The 24,363-nt window shown below is 39.9% G+C and overlaps 1 protein-coding gene across 4 annotated transcripts in view; it reads right to left on the bottom strand.

Annotated features, from left to right (window-relative positions):
• CRYBG1 (crystallin beta-gamma domain containing 1) overlaps window positions 1-24,363 on the bottom strand; it is a 207,396-nt gene that overhangs the window by 25,606 nt on the left and 157,427 nt on the right. For 2 of the 4 annotated variants that reach the window (XM_066373556.1, XM_066373557.1), the window contains 6 exons: window positions 17,147-19,478; window positions 13,890-13,937; window positions 13,683-13,801; window positions 11,886-12,051; window positions 9,501-9,640; window positions 1,901-2,027 (listed from right to left, as the gene is read on the bottom strand). In XM_066373556.1, coding sequence (XP_066229653.1) covers window positions 1,901-2,027; window positions 9,501-9,640; window positions 11,886-12,051; window positions 13,683-13,801; window positions 13,890-13,937; window positions 17,147-19,478 — 2,932 coding nt within the window. The remainder of the gene's footprint in view (window positions 1-1,900; window positions 2,028-9,500; window positions 9,641-11,885; window positions 12,052-13,682; window positions 13,802-13,889; window positions 13,938-17,146; window positions 19,479-24,363) is intronic. The other 2 variants (XM_066373559.1, XM_066373558.1) reach the window with 2 other exon arrangements.

A 24,363-nucleotide genomic window follows, 5' to 3' on the forward strand; every position in this document is an offset into this window, starting at 1 on the left:
CTTTTAGTATTTTTTATTTCTTTTTTTTTTTAGATTGTATTTATTCATTTCAGAAAGAAGAGAGCGTGACAAAGAGTGAGAAGGGGGAGGAGCAGGAAGCATCAACTCCCATATGTGCCTTGACCGGGCAAGCCCAGGGTTTCAAACCGGCGACCTCAGCGTTCCAGGTTGATGCTTTATCCACCAGAGGTCAGGTACCTTTGTGTATTTTACGTGGCAGTTTATGGTAAGCCATCGAACCTCACAGTGAGAGTATACACTCTAGTGTTTAAATTTATATTGAAACAGTTCTAAAACAACCAGCAATGCAGATGAAAACATGAGGAAGGCAGTCTAGAGCAGTCTCACACAAGTGGTCTCTAAGATGCATCTACATGTTAGGTGTGTTTTTTAACCCAGTAAGTTTTAGTTGTTGTTTTAAACTCAGTAAATTTCTCAAAAAAAAAAAAAAGAAGCTTATTTCTCACTTCACTTAAACAGCAGTCCTGAGATCTTTGGGCCCAAACCCTCCCAGGCAGCAACCTTCACTGCCTGAACTCACTGGCCCGACACTGTGCTCAGCTCCAGCGGGACGCCAGCTCTGGGCTGCCTGTTTCCCCCTTCCGGCCGCTCCCAGCCAGCCTCACCACCGTCCGCTTGCTGCTTGGCCCCTGCAGGCATTTGATTTTGCAATCCATAGCTTGCCAACTGTTGGAAGTTCACATAAGTGCACAATATGATCTGCAGGACTCTTGAAATAATTAAATGTTTAGGTAAAATTTAAAACATCCCAAAGGATGGACCTAGGGAGGGTTACATATATAGTTTTTTATAGTAAAAGCTATTTTAATTTTTTTATAATAAGAACTTTTTTTATATATAATAAAAACTTTTTTAATTCCCTAAAACTTACTAAAAATAAACCATAGAAAAAGTATTTCATAGGAATATTAAACAGGGTAAGAGCTCAAATCAGCAGTGAGAAAGGCAGGGGGATATTTGTCACCAATATACACTTAACAGCTTTAAAAAAGGCTCAGCCAAAGATGATCAAATGTACCAAATGAACTGTAATTATAAAGGAACGTGGCTGATTTTGTCATCAAACCAAAGCTAATATAATCATGTATGTATTCTTCCCAAAAGTAATCCTATTTAAATGCCATAAAATTCAGTTTTATAGATTATCATTGAAAACTGCCTTGTAAACCAAAAGCAATTCTCTGATACATTCACAAAACTAACAAAACTTTGTTCTTTGAAAGTGGTTTTGGTTTTAGAAAAAAAAAAGCCCCAAATCATTTGCATTAAGACCAGCAAACATATAGGTAAGTAAACCACAAGCTTTGGCAGAAGGGATAAAGTTAAAGTAGTTATCTTCCTGAACTTCTCATTTATTTAAAACTGACTCAAAAGATAACTGCAAAGTAGAATTTTAAAAACTTGTTTGCAAGGAGAGCCTCTCCCAGGCCACACGTATTTAGTGAGCACCTGCTAGCACTGTGGCACACTCTGTGCTCCACACAGGGGCCCAGACAGTAGCAGCCTGAATCCTCCCAAGGCTCAGCGTCTAGCACCAGAAACAAAGAACAAGGCACCGCACAAGGGTGGGGCACAGGAAGCACAGGCTCCTTTCTAAGGCAGATACTCGGGAAGACAACATGCATTTAGACATGCAGCCCCAGTGCCCCCAATGCCTCCCCCAGCCCAGGCTCCTGTCCCTGCAATGGGCTGGTCCGCAGTGTCCCTGCTTTTTCCCAGTTACCCTTTCTATCATTCCTATCTAGCAGTAAGTTCCATCTACCGCATATGTTTTTAAAAGTATGCTTTGTTGCTTCAGAGTCACATTCTGTGAATTATTGATGTTAGGCTGTCAAAGAATCACCAGCTCCAAGAACAGTCTGTTACATGTCATTTTTACCATTTTCAGAGGCCGCATGGATCCAATGTATGCCACTTCTGTATTCCAGAAGGATAAGTCGGGGTATTCACCAGGCTCCAGGATAAAAGGGACACCCTGAAATCCAGGTTCTTCATAAATCAGCCATCTAAATGAGCACCAATGAAGGAAAGGAACAGAGACAGCTCATCATCTGTTTCAGCGGTACACAGGCCCCCACCAATGAGCAAGGAAGAGAACAGGAGAGGACGCAGACAGACCTGGACGGTGTACAGTTACACTCGGGGCAATGTTGACTTGAGGAATAAACCATTACTTGCGCCTCATCCAAAGAGTCTTGGCTTATCTCCTTGGCAGGTTTTGTCTACTTATTTTAATTTATATTCTAAGTGCTTCAAAGTGTAATCATCTCTAGTACTTCCAAGTATTAAAAGTACAGCTGACCTTGGAGTCAGACCCAAGTGCCAACTGCAGCTATCTTGTTGCTCTGTGTGTATTTAGAGAGGCCCCAGCCAGGAAGTCTCAGGCTGTGTTAAAAAGGCAACATCTCATATGTAACCAAAGAATAGGATATTCCACTTACTCATTTGTCACAGTGTCAAAAATTACTAACAGCTAACATCCACCCAGAGCTTAATAAGGAATGTCACCCAGAATTTCATCCAATCCTCCTAACAAGCTATGAGGAAGGAGAACTATTGTCCCCATTTTTCAGAAGAGGTTAAATAAATTGCCCAGGGCCACACAGCTGTAAACACCAAGTACAGGGCCATCTGGCCCAGGCTCCTAATCCTTTTGTGAGGGCAGTTTTTCTCATTCCAGAGAGTGCATTTCACAGTGACTCTGGGTCACCACTGTGAGTATGACAATGCACAGTACTGTCCTCCCAGGCCCTGAAGATCTGTAAGGCTACTTACTCCTTTGTGAGTTCTTGAATTTTTATGAATTTTCAATACCACACCCTTTTATTAGGCTAGTCACTTCTGCTGTGGCCAGGGTGCCAGAGGCCCCACCCTACCCTAATGTGCTGGAGGCCAGGAAATCATGCCTGTTAGAGCTGTTTCTAAAGGCTGGGCAGCGCCTTATCAACTTATTGGCTCCTGGGAGGGTTGCAGGGCGGTAAGTTAGCTGGAAAAGTGACTTTTATATTAGACGTGTTATATGCCATCATCATAAACAAATACAGGATTTGTGGTGAACACCTCCACTATCCAATTCTCAGTCAGTCTTGCCAATGCCCAAGCTGGGGCTCTCCACCGTGTTCCCCAGAACACCATTCCAGAAAGGGGATGGCTATAAATGAAATTGCTTAGCAACAAATGCATCCACATCTCCTTCTTTGTTTTCCTCTTGCTCCCAATTTTGGCCCGAGGGCACATTTTAGGTGATAGTTTTTGTTAAAAATTACCCTGGATAAATCAGTAACTTCTTTAGACTCACTAATTACAAAGGGATTTACAAACAAAATCCTACTGAAGACTTGTCAACACACACACACACACACACACACGGATGTTGAGAGGCTGTGTGTGGTGTCTGTGTGGGGGATCAGGATGAGTCTAGTGCTGGAAGTTAGGATATCAGTTGTATGGGAGCAAGGGCACAGCCAGGAGGAGGCATGTGACAGGCTTCTGGGAGACTGGGCAGGTTCTGGTCCTTGATCTGGGTGATGATTACGCTTGGAAAATTCACTCAGCTTATACATTTCTGATCTGTTGTAAACCTTTGTGTACAAATGTTATATATACTTCAATTAAAAAAATTAAGAAAAAAAATTAAGGAAAAAAAAAAAGAGGCTTATCTTTAAAATACCACTGCCATGGCCCTAAACCAGAAGAAAACAGAAGCTAAAAGAATGGGTTTCTCTAACCCTCCCTACTGTTCACAGCAGAATAATTAAGGGTGCATTACACATTTTTAGAGCTCAATGCCCTCGGGCACGCCACACATTTCATACCCTAATAACGGCAGGCAGCTCGTCATAAATTGTGCTATTAGACTAACAAGCCAAGGGCCTCAAAGTCTGACTCCTCACAAGTGAATGGGTTCAATTTTCATAAACACAGTGGACGGCTCCTAAGCAAGTAACTCCGATTCTGAAAGGGTGCTGCCCGAGGCCCCGTTTGTGAGTCTCTCCTCCGACAGCCTGAGTTCTGGGGGGCTGAGTCCTCCCATTCCGCCCACTTCACTTTCCCGGAAGCAGAGGACTTAACATCTACAGAAGCAAGCATTCTGGGTAAAGGTGGATTCTCTAAAAAACTGAACACAAACTGATTCACTTGCAAAGCCTGCTGCCCTGAGACTCCTTCCTTGGCGAGTGAGTCCTAAAAGCCTCCTGGAAAACTCAGACATTTCTGAATGTTGAATGGACTTTGGAATTTGAAAACTCATTTTACAGAGCATGATTCATTTTTCCTAAATCCTATTCAAACAAGATAGTGATTCATTTTTCCTCATTTCTATTCCAACAAGATACATTATCCATGAGGCCATCAGAAGAGGGGAAGCTATCTTCAGACAGTGTTATTTCATTTTCTAATGGTGCTCTTATTGTCCCATGCACTTAGGTAATGAGCTTTACCCTAAATTATGAATAAACAGTACAACTGGGCTTCTTAAAAAAAACCTAACAAATGTATGGATACAAATAAATATTGTTGAATTAATAACAATGTCCAGCTATACATTCATTTTTTAATAAATTTACGTAATTACTCTTTTAGAAATACCCTTTAAGTCACATGAGAAAAACTGGCCTTATCTCGTTCAATTGTTCTTGAACCAAACCCAGTATTTCCAGCTGAATCCCAAGTCTCATTCTCCAGATATGGCTACACATTAATGTCAGCTAGCCAACTTTACAGAAGCCAACTGGATACTCAAAAGATAAAATATGAATGTGCCAACTCTGAGGTTATCCAAAAGATTTTTTTTTTTTCCATTTTTCCGAAGCTGGAAACGGGGAGGCAGTCAAACAGACTCCTGCATGCGCCCGACCGGGATCCACCCGGCATGCCCACCAGGGGACGGTGCTCTGCCCATCTGGGGCGTTGCTCTGTTGCAACCAGAGCCATTCTAGCGCCTGAGGCAGAGGCCATGGAGCCATCCCCAGCGCCCAGGCCATCGGGGGCTCCAATGGAGCCTCGGCTGCAGGAGGGGAAGAGAGAGAGAGGAAGGAGAGGGGGAGGGGTGGAGAAGCAGATGGGCGCCTCTCCTGTGTGCCCTGGCCGGGAATCGAACCCGAGACTCCTGCACGCCAGGCCGACGCTCTACCGCTGAGCCAACCGGCCAGGGCCGAAAATGTACCTTTACAATGGAAAGGTGAGGGAGGCACCAATTTTACCAAGCAGTCCAACTTGGTATCATTAATGGGAAGCTGGTTAGCACGCGCCACCTTGACGATGCAACCACAAATACATGGTGATACCTTCATGAAGTGTCCTTTCCAAAACTGTCATTCCACATCTGATCATACCTTTAGACCTAACCCCTAATATAGACAAAATTCAGGCAACAGAAGAACAAGTTAAATGATGTCTATTCTCCAAGACAGCTGCCCTAAATGCTTCAAAAAGTCAGTGGCATGGGAAACAGAGATGCAGTACTTTAGAGATTAAAAGAGACTTAAACCAAGTATACTTATATAAACTTTGATTGGACCTTGATTATTTTTTTAAAATCCATAAAAGACATTCCTGAGACAATTGGGAAAATTTGGTTATGGGCTATAGATTAGATATCATCATGGACATTATTCATTTTCTTAGATGTGATCATGATAGTTATGCCATTATAAAGGGATGCAGGATGAAGTATATAGGAACAAAGGGTCATGATACCTGCAACTATGGCAAAATATTAATTATTAAATCTAAGTAGAGAGGATATGGATGCTCACTGAACTATTTCTCCTTTTGTGTATGGCTGAAAACTTTCATAATAAAAAATTAGGCTCTGATATGGTATATTCCACAAGGAAATATACACAGTGAATATTGTACAGTAACAAAGCATAAAATACAAATATACTTATTGATATAGGTAATCTTAGAAACAATGTAAAGAAAAAGGAACAAGCCACAGTGAACTTTGATAATATTTTTATAAAGTTCAAAAGCAAGTACAACTAAAATATTGTAGGGACACACACTATAGGGCCACATTGTAAAATAAGGGTATAAGATAAACACAGAATTCCAGAGAGGTTATGTGCGTGGAGAGGGGTCAGGAGGATGGGACCGGGGAGGGGCTACACAGTGTACTACAGCGGTGGTGGGCACAGTGAGGGCCTAAGTTGGGTGGTGGGCACACAAAGGTGTTTTGTTTTTAAACTAGGCTTCATAATTCACATATATACATATTCTTCTAAGTGATCAATTATTTCATAATGAAATTGATCAAAAGATATTTGGCTATTAGAAAAATGTCTCTTAACTTCAGAACACCTGCATTTTACCAACCAATTCTACTAACAACTAATCCTAACATTGAATAAATGGTCAAAGCCATCTTCCTTAAGCCATCTTCCTTAGTTAAATAATGGTGCTAAAACAGATGCTTTTTATGCTTCCTCTGAAGTTTTAAAATTCTTTGTTTCTTGTTTAATAGAAATATACTCCCAGAAAAGATATACCTTTGCCTCTGGGAGGATGGCTGCTGGTGTGAGCCAGTTATTCAAACAAAGGTTTAAAAACAGTTTATACTCTTCCCTGGCCAGTTGGCTCAGTGGTAGAGCATCAGCCCCGTGTGTCTAAGTGCCGCGTTAGATTCCTGGCCAGGGCACACAGGAGAAGCGACCATCTGCTTCTCCACTCCTCTCCCTCCCTTTCTCTCTCTCTCTCACTCTCTCTGTCTATCTCTTCCTCTCCCGTAGCTATGGCTCAATTGGTTCCAGCAAAGTAGGCCCCAGGTGCTGAGGATGGAACCACGGCCTTACCTCTTAAGTTGCCAAGCAACAGAGCATGGCCCCAGATGGGCAGAGCATCAACCCTTAGGGCGCTTGCCAGGTGGATTATGGTCAGGGTACATGCGGAATCTGTCTCTCTGCCTCTCCACCTCTCACTTAACAATAAATAAAATAAAAACAGTTTATACTCAACAGAATATAAAAAGAAAATGTATACTGAAATTACCATTTTCCCAAATAAAAATTTGACAAGTAATACTCTCATTTTGCATATGTGTAAAAGAGTCTAATTCAGATTAAATCTCCTGATGGAATTTTAAAACGTCCCTCACATGAGTGAAGACCTCTCTTGCACCAGTCCAGGGGACGGTGCACCAACAAAAGCAAGAGGAGCTCAGGAACTCATTATCAGTGAATTCTGTCAACCCATCAGGACTCCCGCTGGAGATCTGTGAGAGCACTAATGATCTGGTCCCAGTGCTGACCAGTCAAGTTCAATGTGTCCAAACTCTGGACTGACATCCAAGACAGCTCTCTATTCTCCTAGAGGCAACAGAATTGAACAGCCAGTAAAAAGATGTCCATGCCATGCAAGCCCATCACACACTGACAGCTCTGACAGGTTTGTAACTACCAGCTATGAGACAAATTAAACATACTCTAAAGGTAAGAAACAGTAAGTGCAGCTCATTAGGCTTCCACAGGGCCCAATCCTGAGTCATGAAACCTTCCAGACACTGAGATTAAAATATTATGGCAGAAGCCTATTTCATTATTTTCTGAGAAAACTGGTATTTGTCAACATTCATACTTTAGATCTTGTTGATGTGAAAATATCAAAGGCAGCAAAAGACAAACATTTTGTTTTGTTTTGTTTTGTTTAGATTCCTCCTTTTCATTCCAATCAATAAATATAACTGTCCAAGGCTCAGATGGCTTCTCTGCTCTTTACACTCATTCCCTTTGAGATCTCATCTAGTGCAGGATTTAAAAGCCTTCTCCATGCTGATGATCCCCAGGTGTATACCTCCAACCCCCCTCCAGAACTCCAATCTCAGGCACCCAGTCTCCTTTCTGACCTCCGACTTCAATGTCCAGTTGCATGTCCAACCTCACTTCTCTAATACTGAACCCCTGCATTTCACCCCTCTTCCTACCCTGCTCCTCCCAGTCATCTTGACTCTTTATTGATATTTGATTGCTGAGCTATTGATGTCAAAGAGAAACAGTAACACCTGGGTTAGTTTAGGAGCGGCTCTTTCAAATATTACCCAGAGGAACAAATTTAATGATCTAAAAAGATTACCCTATCGAATAAATGTTGGGACTTATGTCCAAGATTCTAACAAGCTGGGGTCTGGATGCTTCTCAGCCCCTCACACATAAACTGTGTCGGTTCCCCCTTCAGAACATATCCAGAATCTGCCCATTTCTCACCAGCACTGCCACCAAAACGTCTTGCCTAGAAACGGCAATGGCCTAACTTGTTTGCTCTCACCCTGGCCTCACTGCAGTTTATTTTCCACACAGCAGTTAGAGTGAACTTTCTAAAACACAAATTAGATCAAACTCCTCCAGTGATTACCCATGTCACTTTGAGCAATCTATAATCCTTCCCAAAGCCTACGAGGCCCGACAGGACACGAGGCCTCTTTCTCATGGGGTCCTCCTAGCTCACCCTACTCCAGCCAGCTCCACCGCCAGCTGTTTCCCAAACAGGCTGGGCAGGGTTTTGCAGATGCTGCGCTTGCTTCCTGCCTAGACTCCGCCCCCGCCCCGCCTCCCTCCAGTCCCCAGGGGCGACTGCCCACCTTCCTCCAGGTGTCCGCCTAAATGTTACCTGTCAGACCTTTTTCCTGACCACCTTACCTAAAACAACACCACGGTCCCTCTCTATAATTTGTTTCTTGTAGTATTTACCGTCGGACACATTACACATTCGTTGTCTTATGCATAAGTCATTAATAAAAATGTGCGTCCCTGAACACATGAATATTTATAAATTACATATCACAATTGAATATATTATGACTTGACTAGAAAAGATACACAAAAATAAAATCTTAAAAGGAGGGGATTTTAAATACCATATAAAGAAGCCGCAGTGTTTTGGGTTTTCCCCTGCACCCCCATGGATGCCTTTCACATGCCCTGTGCTGTGCACCCCACATTGGAGACCCGCACCTGCGGTAGGGCAGCCTGCCCGGCGCTCATTTCTCCCCCCTCTGAGACGTTCCCATTTCCTTCAAAACACTCGTGTAGTTTCCTGTGACTCGTGAGGTCAACATCCTAGGGGCTTTGGACTGCATTGTGTGAACACGTTGAACACGTTAAAGGAAGTAGTACCATGTGTGCTGGCCTGCGCCCCGCCCGAAATATCAGGGGCACATGCTGTGAATTACCTCCTTTGAATTATCAGGAAGGTAAAAAATCTCTTACTCAGCTTTGAATGAATCAGGTTCCGCTGTGATAAGGCAATCCCTACAACAAAAATGCATTTTCCACCCTGCACTTCCTCTAAGAAAGTATTGTTTGTAAGAGCTGCACACAAAAATAATAATTTAATGTGCCTTATTAAAAAAAAAAAAAGAACACTGTAAGTCAACAATTGCCTAACAGGACAACAAATCAAAAACAGACTATGTTAATTATTTTTTCCAGTACAACACTCACCAAAAAAAGCTTCACTGAAACGATTTAAAATAAAACACTTACATGCCCCGATGTACTTTCATGGAACAAGTCTTCTGCATTATACCAAACCCCTGCATTTCTTCAGTATCATCAAAGTAGGAGTTCTGGACTCCTAACCCTTCTGGTTCAGTAAATAAGTCAATGTGACTGACTCTGTAATCCTGAAAAGAAAATAACACATACATATGTAATAATTACACCATGTACGTAACTCTACAGTAAGCCCATTTTTTTTCAAATAATTAAGATAAGCTTTAAATTTATACATACCTTTCACAGAATACCTGCCATTTTATCCCTTTCCTGTTTTCACCTATGACTTAATAATATGTGGTCTTTGGGGCAGAAACATGGCTTTCGTTATATATCTGAGTTTTACATTCAAGTAAAGATTGCCAAAGATGTATTTAGAGTTTTGGAACATTTTTTAAATGTTTAAATGTTTAATATTTATTTCTCTCATCCTCACTAAAAAACTGCTTGGCTTTCTTTGGTGACAGCAGTTTGGGTTTCTTTGCTCTGATGTGACCACCCGACTCCAGAGAATCTAGCCCACAGAGTGGCTGTGCCAGCAGTCTTCCTCAACTGCTGTTCTGTGCACAGAAGCCCCATGTAACTCTCTTTGGCTATGACCAAACCTCTGTGATGTTGGTTTGGTCTAAGTTAATGTAAAAACACAGTTATGGTGATTTATAAATCTCTCACTTTGATCTCTGTTCCATGCCCTGCATGTCCAAAGTACTCTCTGCACTTTGATCATTGTTTGATGCCCTGCAAGTCCACGGTCCATCAAACACTCTTCAAAAGGCCTCTCCTGGCTGAGTGCCTAAGTGCTACTCAAATCTCTATTAATACCTGATTGCTTAGCTAGGTGAACTGATGTAGAGAAGCAACAGTAACACTTGGGTTACTTCAGGGGAGACTTTTTCAAACATTACCAAAAGAAACAAACATAGTGATTAAAAAGGTGACTCCCTTGAATATATGCTTGTGTTTCAAAAAATCATAAACACAACCTGTAAATAATGATAATAATAATTTATGATGTATCAGGAGCCAAAAAAGTATTCCTACCCTTCAACATGACACCCTTCAAAATAATTCATCCCAAAGAAATGAATCAGAAGTTTATAAATTATTACATGCACAAAAGTGTTTATGCAGCATTCTTTAAAATAGTAAAAAACTAGAAACGTTAAATTCTACAGAAAATTGAAAGAAAAAAATAAATGATGGTACATCATTTCAGTGGAAACCCCAAAGGATAAAGGTCCATGAAAAGCATTAACTTAATCAAGTCTGCTATTATCAGGTAATTTCCCTTCCCCCACCTTCCTGAATACACCTAAATCCCCACCCCACCAGATTCTGATACCAGCCACAGTTGCAAATCAATGAGAGATGTTACCAGTGGGAGTGTGATCTTCAGAAAAATGGCACAGAAAGAGGTTTAAGAACCAAAGTGTAAAAAAGGAAAACAGCACAGTGTCTGTATTATGATTACAACTATAGAAAAATATAGATTAGAATACAGTTAAGCCTGACCAGGCAGTGACACAGTGGATAGAGCACTGGCCTGGGATGCTGAGAACCCAGGTTTGAGATCCTGAGGTCGCCAGCTTGAGCGGAGGCTCATCTGACTTGAGCACAGGCTCACCAGCTTGGGTGCATGTTGCTGGTTTGAGCATGGGATCATGGATGTGACCCCATGGTTGCTGGTGTGAGGCCAAAAGTCACTGGCTTGAGCCCAAGGTTGCTGGCTTGAGCCCAAGGTTGCTGGCTTGAGCAAGGGGTCACTAGCTGGGTTGGAGTTCCCCCACCTCCACCCCTATCAAGGCACATACGAGAAAGCAATTGATGAAAAACTAAGGTGCCAGAACAAAGAATTGATGCTTCTCATCTCTCTCCCTTTCTGTCTGTCTGTCCCTTTTTGTACCCCTCTCTGTCTCTCTCACTAAAAATAAAAAAAGAGAGAGAATTCAGAAAAATTCATGATGGTGGGATTTGGATGACATTTTCTTTTTCTTTTTCTTTTTTGTTTTTTTTGGTGACAAATAGGGACAGATAGATGCATGAATGGGTGGTACAACAGATCAATTTCTCATTAAAACCAGGTTATTGCATAAAATACATTTGGAAAAGGGAATAGGGGGCCAGGAGTGAGAAATTAACCTTCAAGATTTATCATGAAAATAGTGACTAACCAATGAGAATGTTTCTTTTCTAGTTCATTTAAAGTGCACACAAATACTTCAATTATAGAAAGTATATCTTAAACACCAATCAAATATTTTTTGCAATTACTTATTTCATAAAATAAACTTTTCTCTCAAAGTAAAAATCATCCCTGGCATTCAATAAATATTTGCTGAATGATGAATGGATGCTGGTCTTCCCATAACCAACCTGGACCACATGTCTGATTGAACCAATCACCACGGGCTTAGCAGACTCTTCCTCCTCTTTTTTTTCCAAATTATCTGGTATATCCCAGAGACCAGCAAGTTCCAATTCTCCTTCTTCTAAAGGGATGGAGTGTCCTTCAAAATTTGGTCTTTCGTACAAAATCCAACTAAGAACAAAACACAGCATACCATTAACCAGTCCTGGTGAGCGCAGCTTAGATTACTAAAATATTCTGGCTAATAGCCACTATATATATATATATATACATATATACATATATTATGGCCAATTCTCTAGTAATGGAAATGTAAAAACTCTCTCTAAGACTAAAATTTAGCCTCTGAGAATTCAAGAATTATATCAGAATCTTAAGAGAACTTGTTGCTATCAATATTGATACAGAGATACTAATGTTCTACAGAATTATCAGTTAGTGGAGACTTGTAAATAGTAATACATCAGAGAAATGGGCTTTGACTGTAATTTTTTTATGTATAGTGTAGAAAATATTTCTGTTAGAAGAATTTAAACTTACATTTTTCAAGACATATTGATGGATATATTGATACAAAGGACTACATTCATGTTCAAAAAAAGCATTTTTAAAATATCCTTTGCAACAATATCTAAACACTGAAGAAAAACTTCATGTTAATATAGGGATGGGCAAAAGTGGGTTTACAGTTGTTCTTATAGAAAATAACTAATTAATAAATACCATAATAAACTGTTTTGAGTACTCACAACTGTAAGCCTACTTTTGCCCACTCCTGTATAGAACAGGGCTATTTTCAAATGCTTATGTTTTTAAGAAAAGAGAGAAGTCAACAAAAATTGGGGAAAAAAAAGATGCACTACATTAAAAACAAAATTTTTATAGAAAAACTTTTAGAGTTACTTTCAGGCTTCAAATATAAGAACAAAAGCTAACTAATTTTTCTAACAAATATGTTGAATATACAGAAAAATACAGCAAAATATCTAAACCTTATAAGATGCTGCATATTTAATCAAATGTAGACCAAAAGAAAAGCTTACTAATTTTTTAAACTGCAAATGTCCAAAGCTCTATCTCTTTATTTCAAACAAGTTTATAAATTGGTACCAAAGATAAGCATTCATGCCACCTAAGTAATTTTTCTAAAGCTGCTTTTCTTGAATCAACCAATGAATGCATAAATAAATGAACAATAAATTAGTTTCCCTCTCTCTCTGTCTTATCTCTAAAATCAGTCAATCAATAAATAAATATTTTTGAAACTGCTTTTCTTAATTCAACTTCCTGTGTATGTTCTAAAGCAATTAAGTTGGTAAAATATTTTTTCACCACTTTCTTTACTATCTGTTATCAAAAAGTTAGAACATAATTTTAACTTAGTCCTTCACTAAACTGTTATAAAAAAGTTAGCAAAATGTCTTTTCTTATGGAATTTTTTAAATTTTACCAACATAACTGATATAATTCTTATCAACTTCAGTGAAAATTCAGAAACCAGACGTGTATTATGGACTCCGACATTCATTAGTCCGAACCACTGTTGTGTGGGAAAAGAAACTTGCACTGCCACCCTTTCCCGATATATGTTAGCAAAAACATGTATCACCCCTATAATCAGAAACATCATTGAAACCCATCTTCCTGTGTTATGAATTCCTTTTAATACTCATTATGACTAGTATTTTCTGCCCTTTACATTGCTAAAGGCATAATTTTAGATAAGGACTAACAGCCAAAAAGGTAATTAAAAATGTAGAGCATAATCCCTATAAACCAGCAAGTCCCAGTGCCATTCTCACCATCCTCTAACAACTTTTATGAGTATCACAGGGGACAGGCTCCAGGAGCTGCAATCCTCAGTGTCGCTGAAGACTTCAATACACTCCTCGGAGACATCCGGCTCACTATAGATCACCACCTACACAGAAATTACAGTGGTAGCACTTCTTACTGTACTTTATCAGACCAGAACAAAATCTAGACCAGAAATAGAAAAATAATCTTACCTTTCCAGGTCGTGGATTGATTTTATTTTGGACACTTCCTCTAAGCGTCTGTAATCAGATGAACAAAATCACAGCAAATAATTAAACTTTGCGTAATAGTCCTCTGACCTCCTCCCATAATCTTTTGAATAAGATCACATTCACCTCACACTGTATCAATTTTGAAACAAGTCTACTTTTATCTATGCCAAAGTTGTATTAAATCTCTTTGCATCTATACTATTCTTTTTTTTTAATTTATTTAGTATTATTATTTTTTAGATTTTTTAAATTCATTTTAGAGAGAGGAGACAGAGAGAGAGAGATAGAGACAGAGAGAGAGAAGGGGGGGAGGAGCAGATTGCATCAACTCCCGTATGTGCCTTCACCAGGCAAGCCCGGGTTTTCAAACCGGTAAGCTCAGCATTCCAGGTCAACGCTTTACCCACTGTGCCACCACAGGTCAGGCTGCTGCATCTATACTGTTAAGAACTTCCCCTGCCCAAGAGAATTGGCCATTTCAACTTCTCCTCCTTTAAACGCCTAGGCTATTTTCACCAATCTAGGAAATTTAGGAAAGAGTCAAATGTATGTTTTACATGAATTTATAGAATAAGAACTCAGCAGATCATAATTCAAACAATCTCACTATAGTCTCAATTAAAGAGAAATTATAATGTATTAATCACTTATCTAGAATGAGCTGAATCAATTTTGTGTTCATATATCTACCTTATCTGAATCTATAAATATTGCTTTTTCATAGTAACATCTACGATCATATAATTACCAGTCTAAATAACATGTTTATGGATTATTTCACAATATACATTGCACATAGTATTTAATCACTCCCTTTTTGATAGAGGAAATACATTTTTGTTTACTATTTTTTAAAATTGGATTTATTGGGCAGACATCAGTTAATAAAATTATATAGGTTCTAGGTATACAATTCTACAACACACCGTCTGTATATTGCGCTGTGTGGTCACCACCACAAGTCAAGTGTCCTTCCATCACCATTTATCCCCTCCTTTGTCCTCTCTACCTTCCCCTGCTCCCCTTTCCTTCTTGTAATCACCATACTGTTGTCTGTGTCGAGTTTTTTCTGTTTAATCTGTTCACCTTTTTCAGCCAGCCCATCCCCCCTCTTCAGTCTGTTCTCTGTGTCTGAGTTTGTTTCTATTTTGTTATTTTTTGTTGTTGTTCATTAGATGAAATACATTTTATATAGCTACAAAACTAATCATTTTCAAGACCATGTGACAAGACCAGTAAAACCAGAAATGCATAACACCATAAAAACAGTAATTACACATGTTAAAAATATTATAAAACATGGACTACTTTCAATGCTGACCAGAATGGCTACTCTAAGGACTGCCTCTGATTTGATCACTCTTGCATCATGCCAGAATGAAATATGCACAAGACACCAGAGGAAGGCCTCAGTAAAGCATTATTAGAAGTTAAAATAGCATTTATTTGTATATATATATTAGAAGTAGATAAGCTGAAGAAAAAGCCTAAAATTTTAAATAAAATTCAGGTAAGACATGGAAGATAGAATAGGTATGTAATCAACAAAGCCCAAAACCTAAAGAAAAACAAAGGAAGTATAAAGCACTTTGTCTCTCCTTTTTACCCCATTTGGCCTGGTTTGTCAAGGGATTCCCCAAAGACACTGTGTATGCCGTTGTCAGGCTCACCAGACTGTTGTCAAATAAGAGAAGTGATCCCAGATGATCAAAAAGAGAGAATAAGGCTGTAATGAATGGGAAGTGGACCAGTGGAAATTTTGTGCTTGAGACAAATACTTAAAAACTTCACGATTTCTGAGAGCTATGGGCTGATTAAGTGTTCATATATTTATGGTTTCCAAAGTGTGGTCCAGGGGCCCCTGGAGGGTTCCTAAGGCACTTTTAGGGAGTCCATAAGGTCAAAACTATCTTCATAGGAAGAGCTTATTTACCTTTTTCACTCTCTTTACTTCACAGTATACAGTGGAATTTTCCAGAGGGTCATGACATCATTACCATGATGGCTAATGAACTGTGCACTTGTGTGTTCTTGCGTTTTATGTTTTTGTCCGTGTTAATTTCTAATATAATAATTTCTGACAGGCATAACCTACGTGAACAAAAACTCTTTGGAGTCCTCAATAATTTTTAAATATAAAAGCATCCTGAGACAAAAATTTGAAAATTTTTGAAAAGAGGGATTTGAACCTCTGCTGGAAACCCAACTATATTTTAAAAGAGCTTTCGGAAGTGCATTCTATGACAGTCTTGTAGCAAAAGCCAATACAACAAATGGAAACATGCACAGTGCCTTAGGCATGTGAGGAAGGGTGCAAGGTATCTTGTGCTTGGACACATTGTTTTGGGTGATGGGGTACACTTGACAGATGGCCTGATTCACAGGGTGGGCAGCAGGAATAGAGGTCCACTCATGTTTCTGGGCTAACAGAACTGACTTCTGAAGCTTATATTCTGTTTTTCTCTTTCACTGTCCTCCCTCAACTTGAGCATCAAGCTTGGTGACAGGAAGGCAAAAATTCACATCAAAAACCGAATAAAGAAAACAAAGTCAGCAGTCAGATAGAAGGAGATAAAGAAATCATAATTGTTGCTCAAAATCATATTTTGCTGTCCTCTCTACAATATTAAAGAAAAGATCTAATATAAACCAAAGTTCTTTATTCCTCAAAAGCTTTGCAGGAAAAACACTTCCATGATGAAAACTAATTCCAAGTAAAGACAAAATACTTTCTCAAATGCATAGCATATACATTTTCCGCTACTTATGGAGAGAAAGAGTGAACCTCGCAGCACAAGAGATTCATCAGGAGTAAGATTCTCAGCAGGGGCTTTTCCAAATAAAGGAAGCTGCTTCACAAATCTTCAAAATTCTAACTGCAGTACGGAATATGTTTATGCAGAACTAGGTAAGAAAAAACATCTTGTCTGTCTCTGAACTCTCAAGGTACTTTCTCTGTATCTTTCATTATATAGCATATACATTCAGAAGTACCTTAAAATACGGGTAACTGATTTTCCCTGCTAGACTTCAAATACCTTGAGAACAGAATCTCTGTACTTTCATCTTGGATCCTAGCCATCCCCTGAACATAAGTTTCCAAATATATGATCAGTGAAAAAAAATTATTGTACACAAGCTTAACCACTTCTAAAAGAATAACACAAATTGCTCATCGTCCTCCTTCCTCTCACTTTTTAAATACCCCAAATAAATGATCGTATGTTGCTACTTACTGTTGTATCTGATAATGACATTCCAGAAAAAGACATGCTTGGATCAAACCAGCTGGATTTGAAAAGACCCATGAAGTCTGCATCACTGTTCCCATAGTTCAGCAAGTTCGACTTAAGAACACTTTCAACGTGATTAGCCTTTTCCGTATCATCACTGTTCTTCAGTTTTGAAAATTCAGAAAATTTAGTTTCTGGCAAGTGTAGGTTGCTTCGAGAATCCAGACCCTTTTTGGTTTCCTCTTTTTGCAGGTACTTTTCTGTGTAGCTCGGACTTTCCAAGTCTGAATGAGATGTATTTGAGGAGTTGAAATTGAAGACCTTTAAGACGTTGTTGGGTGGAAGGTTTGGCGGTTCTTTGTCTGAAGCGCAGGGTGGGGCACCCTCAGTCACGGGCTGTAACACATAAGACCGAGAAAGAGAAGTGTTCTGAGAAGAGCTGAAAGTTGTGGTCATAGTACTGACTGACGTGACAGAGGGGGAAAAGATTTTGTCTTGCGGTAAAGATAACATGCTGGAGAAAAGTGCACTTTTTTCTAGCCTTGATCTCTTAACTCCACCATTTGTAACATCCCTGTTCTCTTTGTCATTTGTTTCTGAAGTTGCCAGAGGTTCATTTTTCCCGTTAGTGTGAGCGCGCAAGGACGTGAAAAGGGCGCTCTGTTCGGTGGACACCCGTTTGGGCCGCAGTGTGGATTTTGTGTCTAGGTTTTGCATCAACTGTAAAGCTGGGGACATTTCTGGCTGGCTTCCCTTTTTCTTCCCCAAACCAAAGGTAAACACGTTGGGATCAAACACCTTTTCTAAATTGTCCTCACGAATAGGAGGCATGACAAAGTGAGGGGTAGGAGAGTTTGGCACCCTGGCCTTCTTCTTCTGAGGCACACAAACTGTGCTGTCCATCTTTTTGATAATTTCAGTGAATTTTTCCATATCAGAAGAAGAATCAAATACACTATCATCACTACCCGCAGAAACATTCAACAGACTGGCAGGGCTGTCCTGGCCTTTCACAACATTTTGATCTGGCCCTGGAGGAGTTTCTAAACGATTTGGGCTACCAGGAGAGCGAGTGGAGCTGGATTCCACCACGAGGGACGGGTCGTTGCCCTGACTCTGAGCCTGGACAGGCAGAGATTTCTCTGAACCCAGCGGCATGGCTTGTGAGCCAGATTGTGCTACCTGTTCCTCTTTGCCGCGGACGTGTTTGGGCGAAGTGCTCTTACTGCCCAGCACTTCCTCTCTCTGGGGAGCACAACTTGCAACGGAAACCACTTGAAGTTCATTATTGTGACAACCTGGCAACTGCACTTCTCTAACTTCAGAGCTCTCTGAGATGATCTGGGAACTCGCATCCTGGGTGCTCTCCACGGGAAGGATGAAGGACCTGACCTGGACAAGGACCTTGGATGGAGTCTCAGTTCCCATGACTTCTGGGCTGTGCTCTGTGGACAAAGGAGGGCTTGCTTCTCCTCCTCCAAGTTTGGAAGGGGGCATTTTCTCATTATCTGAATGAGATACAGGCAAAATACATCCACTATGGTTTTCTGACACTTTCAGATCAGTACATGGAAAATTGCTTATGGAGGCTTGAGCACATGCATCTTTGGGAATATCCACAGGAAGGGGTACAGGCAGCAAGCGAGGCCCATTAGATGACTCAGGTGGGGGCCGTGAGTCAGAAATTTTATCTTGTGGCTTTGGTGTGGCTTTTGGCGAGTCTCTGGTATCAAGAACGGCAGGAATGTCTTGTGCTGTTTCAGTTATGTTTTCAAGTACAGGTCTTTTGTTGTCAGCAGCCATTGAGTCGTCCTCTCCTAAGAGGCAGTGGTCCTTGCCAGAAATCAGAGCAGTAGCCACTGGTTCAGAAGGGCAGCAAGCATCTGCCTGAACATCTGCCTGATCACCCTGCTTAAGCTGCAAGCCATGAGTGTGATCCTCAGTGGGCTCGCCTTCCACTCCTCTTCCACCGGGACTCCCCGTCACTGGGACAATCTCCTCTTCGGGGAGAATGACTTTGGTGTCTGCAGAGGTGTTCTGGTGACTATTTGGCATTACTTTCTTTTCAGCTTGCTCCATTTCCTTGGCTTTTTTGGCTAAATTCAGCTTTGCCCTCCCAACAAATGTTTTATTAGAGGCAAGGGTATTGTTTCTTGTGCCTCGACTGTCGGTGTGTCTTGGGATACTGTTGGCTCGTTTGTTTTCAAATAAAGAGACTTTGGTGGCCGTGTTTCCTTTATGAACTGGCTGGTTAAATGAGTTATGCTCATTTCCCAAGCTGTCAAGACTCTTAGGGGTTTTAAGATTTAGTTCCACATGTTTAGGCTTGGCAGGGCTGTAAGAAAAAAGCAATAAGATAAAGTTACTGACTTAGTTTTAAAAACTGAACATGTTAATTTATTATAAAACTATAAAAAGCCAACATCTTTCTGGTATGTAACTTTTTTAAAAAAGAAAACTATTTTTAAGCAATGCTAAATACACTATCAACTATTTTTAATTGATGTTTTGCTTCCATATGAGTGATGAAAAGTGATATAACTAAGAAAGTCTAGAGGAGGGAGCTTAACAAGTTTACTGAGTACCTAGTATGTACGCAAACTGCTTGGCACTAGAGTTAGAAGACGTTTTAGGACCTGAAGAACATTAGAACAAATTTAAATGTTTAATGCACTTTCATATTTTAAATATATAAATGATTTCTCTAAACGTCAACTGTGTAATTTTTATTTAATCATAACTTTTCTTTACATTATCTCAAAAAGCTAGATTATAAAAACTTCTTGTCTACTATTTACCTCTTTGGATATTTTATTCCCTTCATCCTTCCCCCATAAAATTTTTCTCTTGCCCTGGCCAGTTGGCTCAGCGGTAGAGCGTCGGCCTGGCGTGCGGAGGACCCGGGTTCGATTCCCGGCCAGGGCACACAGGAGAAGCGCCCATTTGCTTCTCCACCCCTCCGCCGCGCCTTCCTCTCTGTCTCTCTCTTCCCCTCCCGCAGCAAAGGCTCCATTGGAGCAAAGATGGCCCGGGCACTGGGGATGGCTCTGTGGCCACTGCCTCAGGTGCTAGAGTGGCTCTGGTTGCAACATGGCGACGCCCAGGATGGGCAGAGCATCGCCCCCTGGTGGGCAGAGTGTGGCCCCATGGTGGGCGTGCCGGGTGGATCCCGGTCGGGCGCATGCGGGAGTCTGTCTGACTGTCTCTCCCTGTTTCCAGCTTCAGAAAAAATGCAAAAATGCAAAAAAAAAAAAAAAAAATTTCTCTTATTACATAATTATACTCACTACAGAAAATTTGGAAAATATGAGTGAAAAATCATTCACAATCCTACCACTCAGATATCATATCTCTGTTAACATTTTAGTATATGTTCAGTCTTTTTAATGCAATTAAATATTTTTAATAGAATTAAGATTATTCCATTCATAGAGTTCGGTCTCTTGCCTTTAAAAATAAGATTACTTAACCTTATAGTTAACATTTTTTGACATGTTTCAAGTTACCAAAAAGTTTGATTGAAAAGTTTTCTTAATGTCTGCATAAAAGTCCATCACATGAGTGTACCATAATTTACTTATCAATCATTCAATTGTTGGTTTTGTAACCATTTCTTGGGCAAAGAGAGTCTCTCCTCGTACCTCTTGCATTAGGAGGTATTATTACCTCCTAATGCAAATCAAAAGTCTTTGAATATATACATTTTTTTCTTTCTGAGAAACAAAATGTTCTGTTTGCCATTAGCTGGCCTGGTCCTGGCATATACACTAATATCTGTGTATACTTAGTCAAGTTACTTTAAGTCTCTTAACTCTGTACCTTCTCTATCTGCAAACAAAGAAAAACTAGCTAGTTTAGAACAGAGTTGGTTCGCACTCAACACTCCCCATCCCAAGTTATGGATGAAGTAATCCTTGGCGTTCTCTTCATGAGCTGCAGTTGGGGACAGTAGAGACTGAGGAATGGGACTGCTGGCCAGCCACCCTCCTTTCAATCACAATCGCTCCTACTTATCTGTTCTATATATCACTTTTATATAAGCTTCCCTAGAAGAACAGGCTCCAAAGCTAAAAACAAAACCAAAAATGTCTAAACCATTGGTCCAGGGGTTTATAATATGGAAGAAATAATAACCACTAATTCGCTGATTGCCAAGCACTTGAGAACCACTTTCAATGGCATGCCGAATGTACAACTTTATATATTCTCTTTTAAAATGAGGAAGCTGAACACTGGCTGGTTAGCTCTGTTGGTTAGAGCATCATCTCAATAAGCCAATGCTGTGGGTTCAACCCCTGGTCATGGCACATACAAGAATCAACCAATGAATGCATAAATAAGTGGAACAAATCAATGTTTCTCTTTCTCCCTCTTTCTCTCCCTTACCCTCCCGCTATAATCAATATATAAAGTCTACTTAAAAATAAAAAGATGAGGAAATTGAGGCTTAGAGCAGGTAACTAGTTTGCCTGAGGTCACACAGATCCAGTTCTGGTTTCAGATGCTACCCTCCCAACCACTCTGCTATCCTGCTTCCCCAGACAGGGTCGGACAAGACTCGCCTCAATAACCTCCTTTGGTTCTTAACAGGTTTACGATTCAAGGAGTCAGTGATTTACCATGAGATCTGTAAGACAAAGTTATCATACTTTACGAGGCCTCCATGATAGTGAGAACACAAAGTGGCTATCTCCCACATGGACTCCCTGGCCTTCAAGAAGGTTGGGCCTGAGGAGCCATTTGGAGGAATGGGCAGTATGACTTTGGGTGAGACTCCTTATCCTTCTTGTTAAACTGCAGTGTTAAGAATTTAGATTTTTTTTCAGCCCTGGCAGGTTGGCTCAGTGGTAGATCACTGACCTGGCATGTAGAAGTTACAGGTTCGATTCCCGGTCCGAGCACACAGGAGAAGCGAGCATCTGGTTCTCCTCCCTGCCCCTCCCCCTTCTCTCTCTTTCTTCCTCTCCCACAGCCATGGCTTGATTGGTTCCAGTATGTTGGCCCCAGGTGCTGAGGGTGGCTCCATGGAGCCTCTGCCTCAGGTGCTAAAAATAGCTTGGTACGAGCATGGCCCCAGATGGGCAGAGCATAGGCCCCAGACAGGGGTTGCTGGGTGGATCCTAGTCGGATCCTGGTCAGGACGCATGCAGAAGTCTATCTTTCCTCCTCTCACTTAAAAGAAAAAAAATTTTACATTTTCATTTTTAAAAATTATATTTAAATACTAAATTTAATAAGAGTCTCATTAATTTCTCCCAGGCATTGCTTTCCACAATATTTCCATATAATAGGCTACCATGTTGTGGGCCCATTATCTTAAATTTAAAAGCAAATTAACTTACTAGCACATCCTAAAATGTAAAATTCTAAAACCAGTGAGATGATTAGAAATAAAAAGCTTACAAATGCTATCAGTTAATTAAGAACATTCACCTACCAGGGAATATACATTTAAAAAATTCTCACTAATCATCTCTAAGAACAGTCAAACATCAAAGTGTATCTTATGATGTAAATGGAAAATGCTACAGGTTAGCCAACAAGCTATCTTAAGGTCAGGAAACCCATCTGCACATTAAATATTTACACCAAGATCAAAAAATATTTTACAACCAAACCTGTGCTATTAACTTCTGCTACCAAGAGTCACTACAATTAACCTAGCTCAAAGAGATTAAAAGACTCCTATAATTCATGTTGTAATGCCTTCTTTACAATGTGAGAGAAGAAAATAATGGAGTCCAAAAAGCTATGAGAGGAAAATTCTACTTATTTTAAATATATCATTTTAAGAATCTCAACAACATTTAATATTTGATAAAGAACTGAAAACACAATTTTTCTAACAGCTTCAAGAAACAAGTTTCATAGTCATTCTTTTTAAGGGAATATAGGTTTAACTATAAAATTTCAGATTCAATTTCTTTTTTTCTTCTTCAAATAATCTGAGTTAACATCTTTTCTTGAAAGGCAATCAGGAGAAAATTAAAGGGTTTGGGAAAAAAACACCTCAGTCAATCAGAAAAGGACTAGAAAGAATTATTAATTTTCCATTTCAGTACTTTGCCAGTTCACAAAGTGTGAGGCACTATGGAAAACAGAATTAAATAGACAGTGTCTGGCAAAGGAAAAACTTTAGGTAGAAAGTAATTAGTAATGAGAAAAAGACATTTGGTTTAGTTCTATTATAAACAGTGGCATAAGAAGAATTTCATTGCAAGATCCACTTCCCTAGATTTGTTTACCCTGCTCCTTAACTGTGTAACATTTCTAGTTTTTCCACTAGTGTATTGCTATTGGAAGACAGGGGAAGCCGAAGTGTCCTTAACCAAGTACACAGCAACGTTTTTCTAAGGCTCACACTTAGGGAGGTCTGAATGTTGGCACACTGGCCTTTTACAAATAATGGGCATCATTCACTTAGGTTATTTCACCAACGCTGCCATTACAGAATAAATAGCTGACTATATATCAAAGGTCTCCAGGTGCGAAGTTGGTGAGGTAGCTCAAGTTATTCATTAAACAGACCTTCTCCTCAAGTGTTTACCAAACAGACCTCCTACTATAAAGCTTACTCATCCAAGGAGTCAAATAATCAGAATGAACCGTTTGGTTTAAGAACGATAATGCTGTGAAAATACCAGCTCTTTTAATACATGTGTGAATGCAGGAAAAGTATAAACTTTAGATATTCATTTTTCACATGTGCTGACTGGGAGGTAGAAGAGTCAGAGAGTGGGAAAGGAGAGGATCTTAAGAGGTTTATAGTTTATAGTACCCTCCCTCTCACATTATCATCAAGATACAAGTCCTCCCAAAACCCAAAAGTAATTTTCTTCTCGCTTCTGCACATCCCCAACCTTTATGGATGGTAACAACCATTGGCCTTGTAACCAGATATCACTTCATATTGTTCTTTGTCAGCATCTTATGTTCTAGACTGGCCGTAAACTTTTCAAAGGCAAGAAACTGAATCATATTGTGGTTTCCCAACATAGTTCATAGCACAATGCCATGCACAGAAGGTATGCAATAAATATTTGAAAAATCAATCAACATAACAGCAAGTAGTCAGTCTTTTGTTGAGCTTGATTCTTCTAATCCGTCTTTTCATTTGGCAAATAGTCTTCCAGTAAGACTACTGATCTTTATTTTAAAAACTGAAAATTACTTTTCAACTTGGAGGCAAAATATCACCAGACTCCCTAACATTATAAAGG

The sequence above is a fragment of the Saccopteryx leptura genome, chromosome 3, assembly GCF_036850995.1.
Source record: "Saccopteryx leptura isolate mSacLep1 chromosome 3, mSacLep1_pri_phased_curated, whole genome shotgun sequence".
In the NCBI taxonomy this organism is placed as follows: domain Eukaryota; kingdom Metazoa; phylum Chordata; class Mammalia; order Chiroptera; family Emballonuridae; genus Saccopteryx; species Saccopteryx leptura.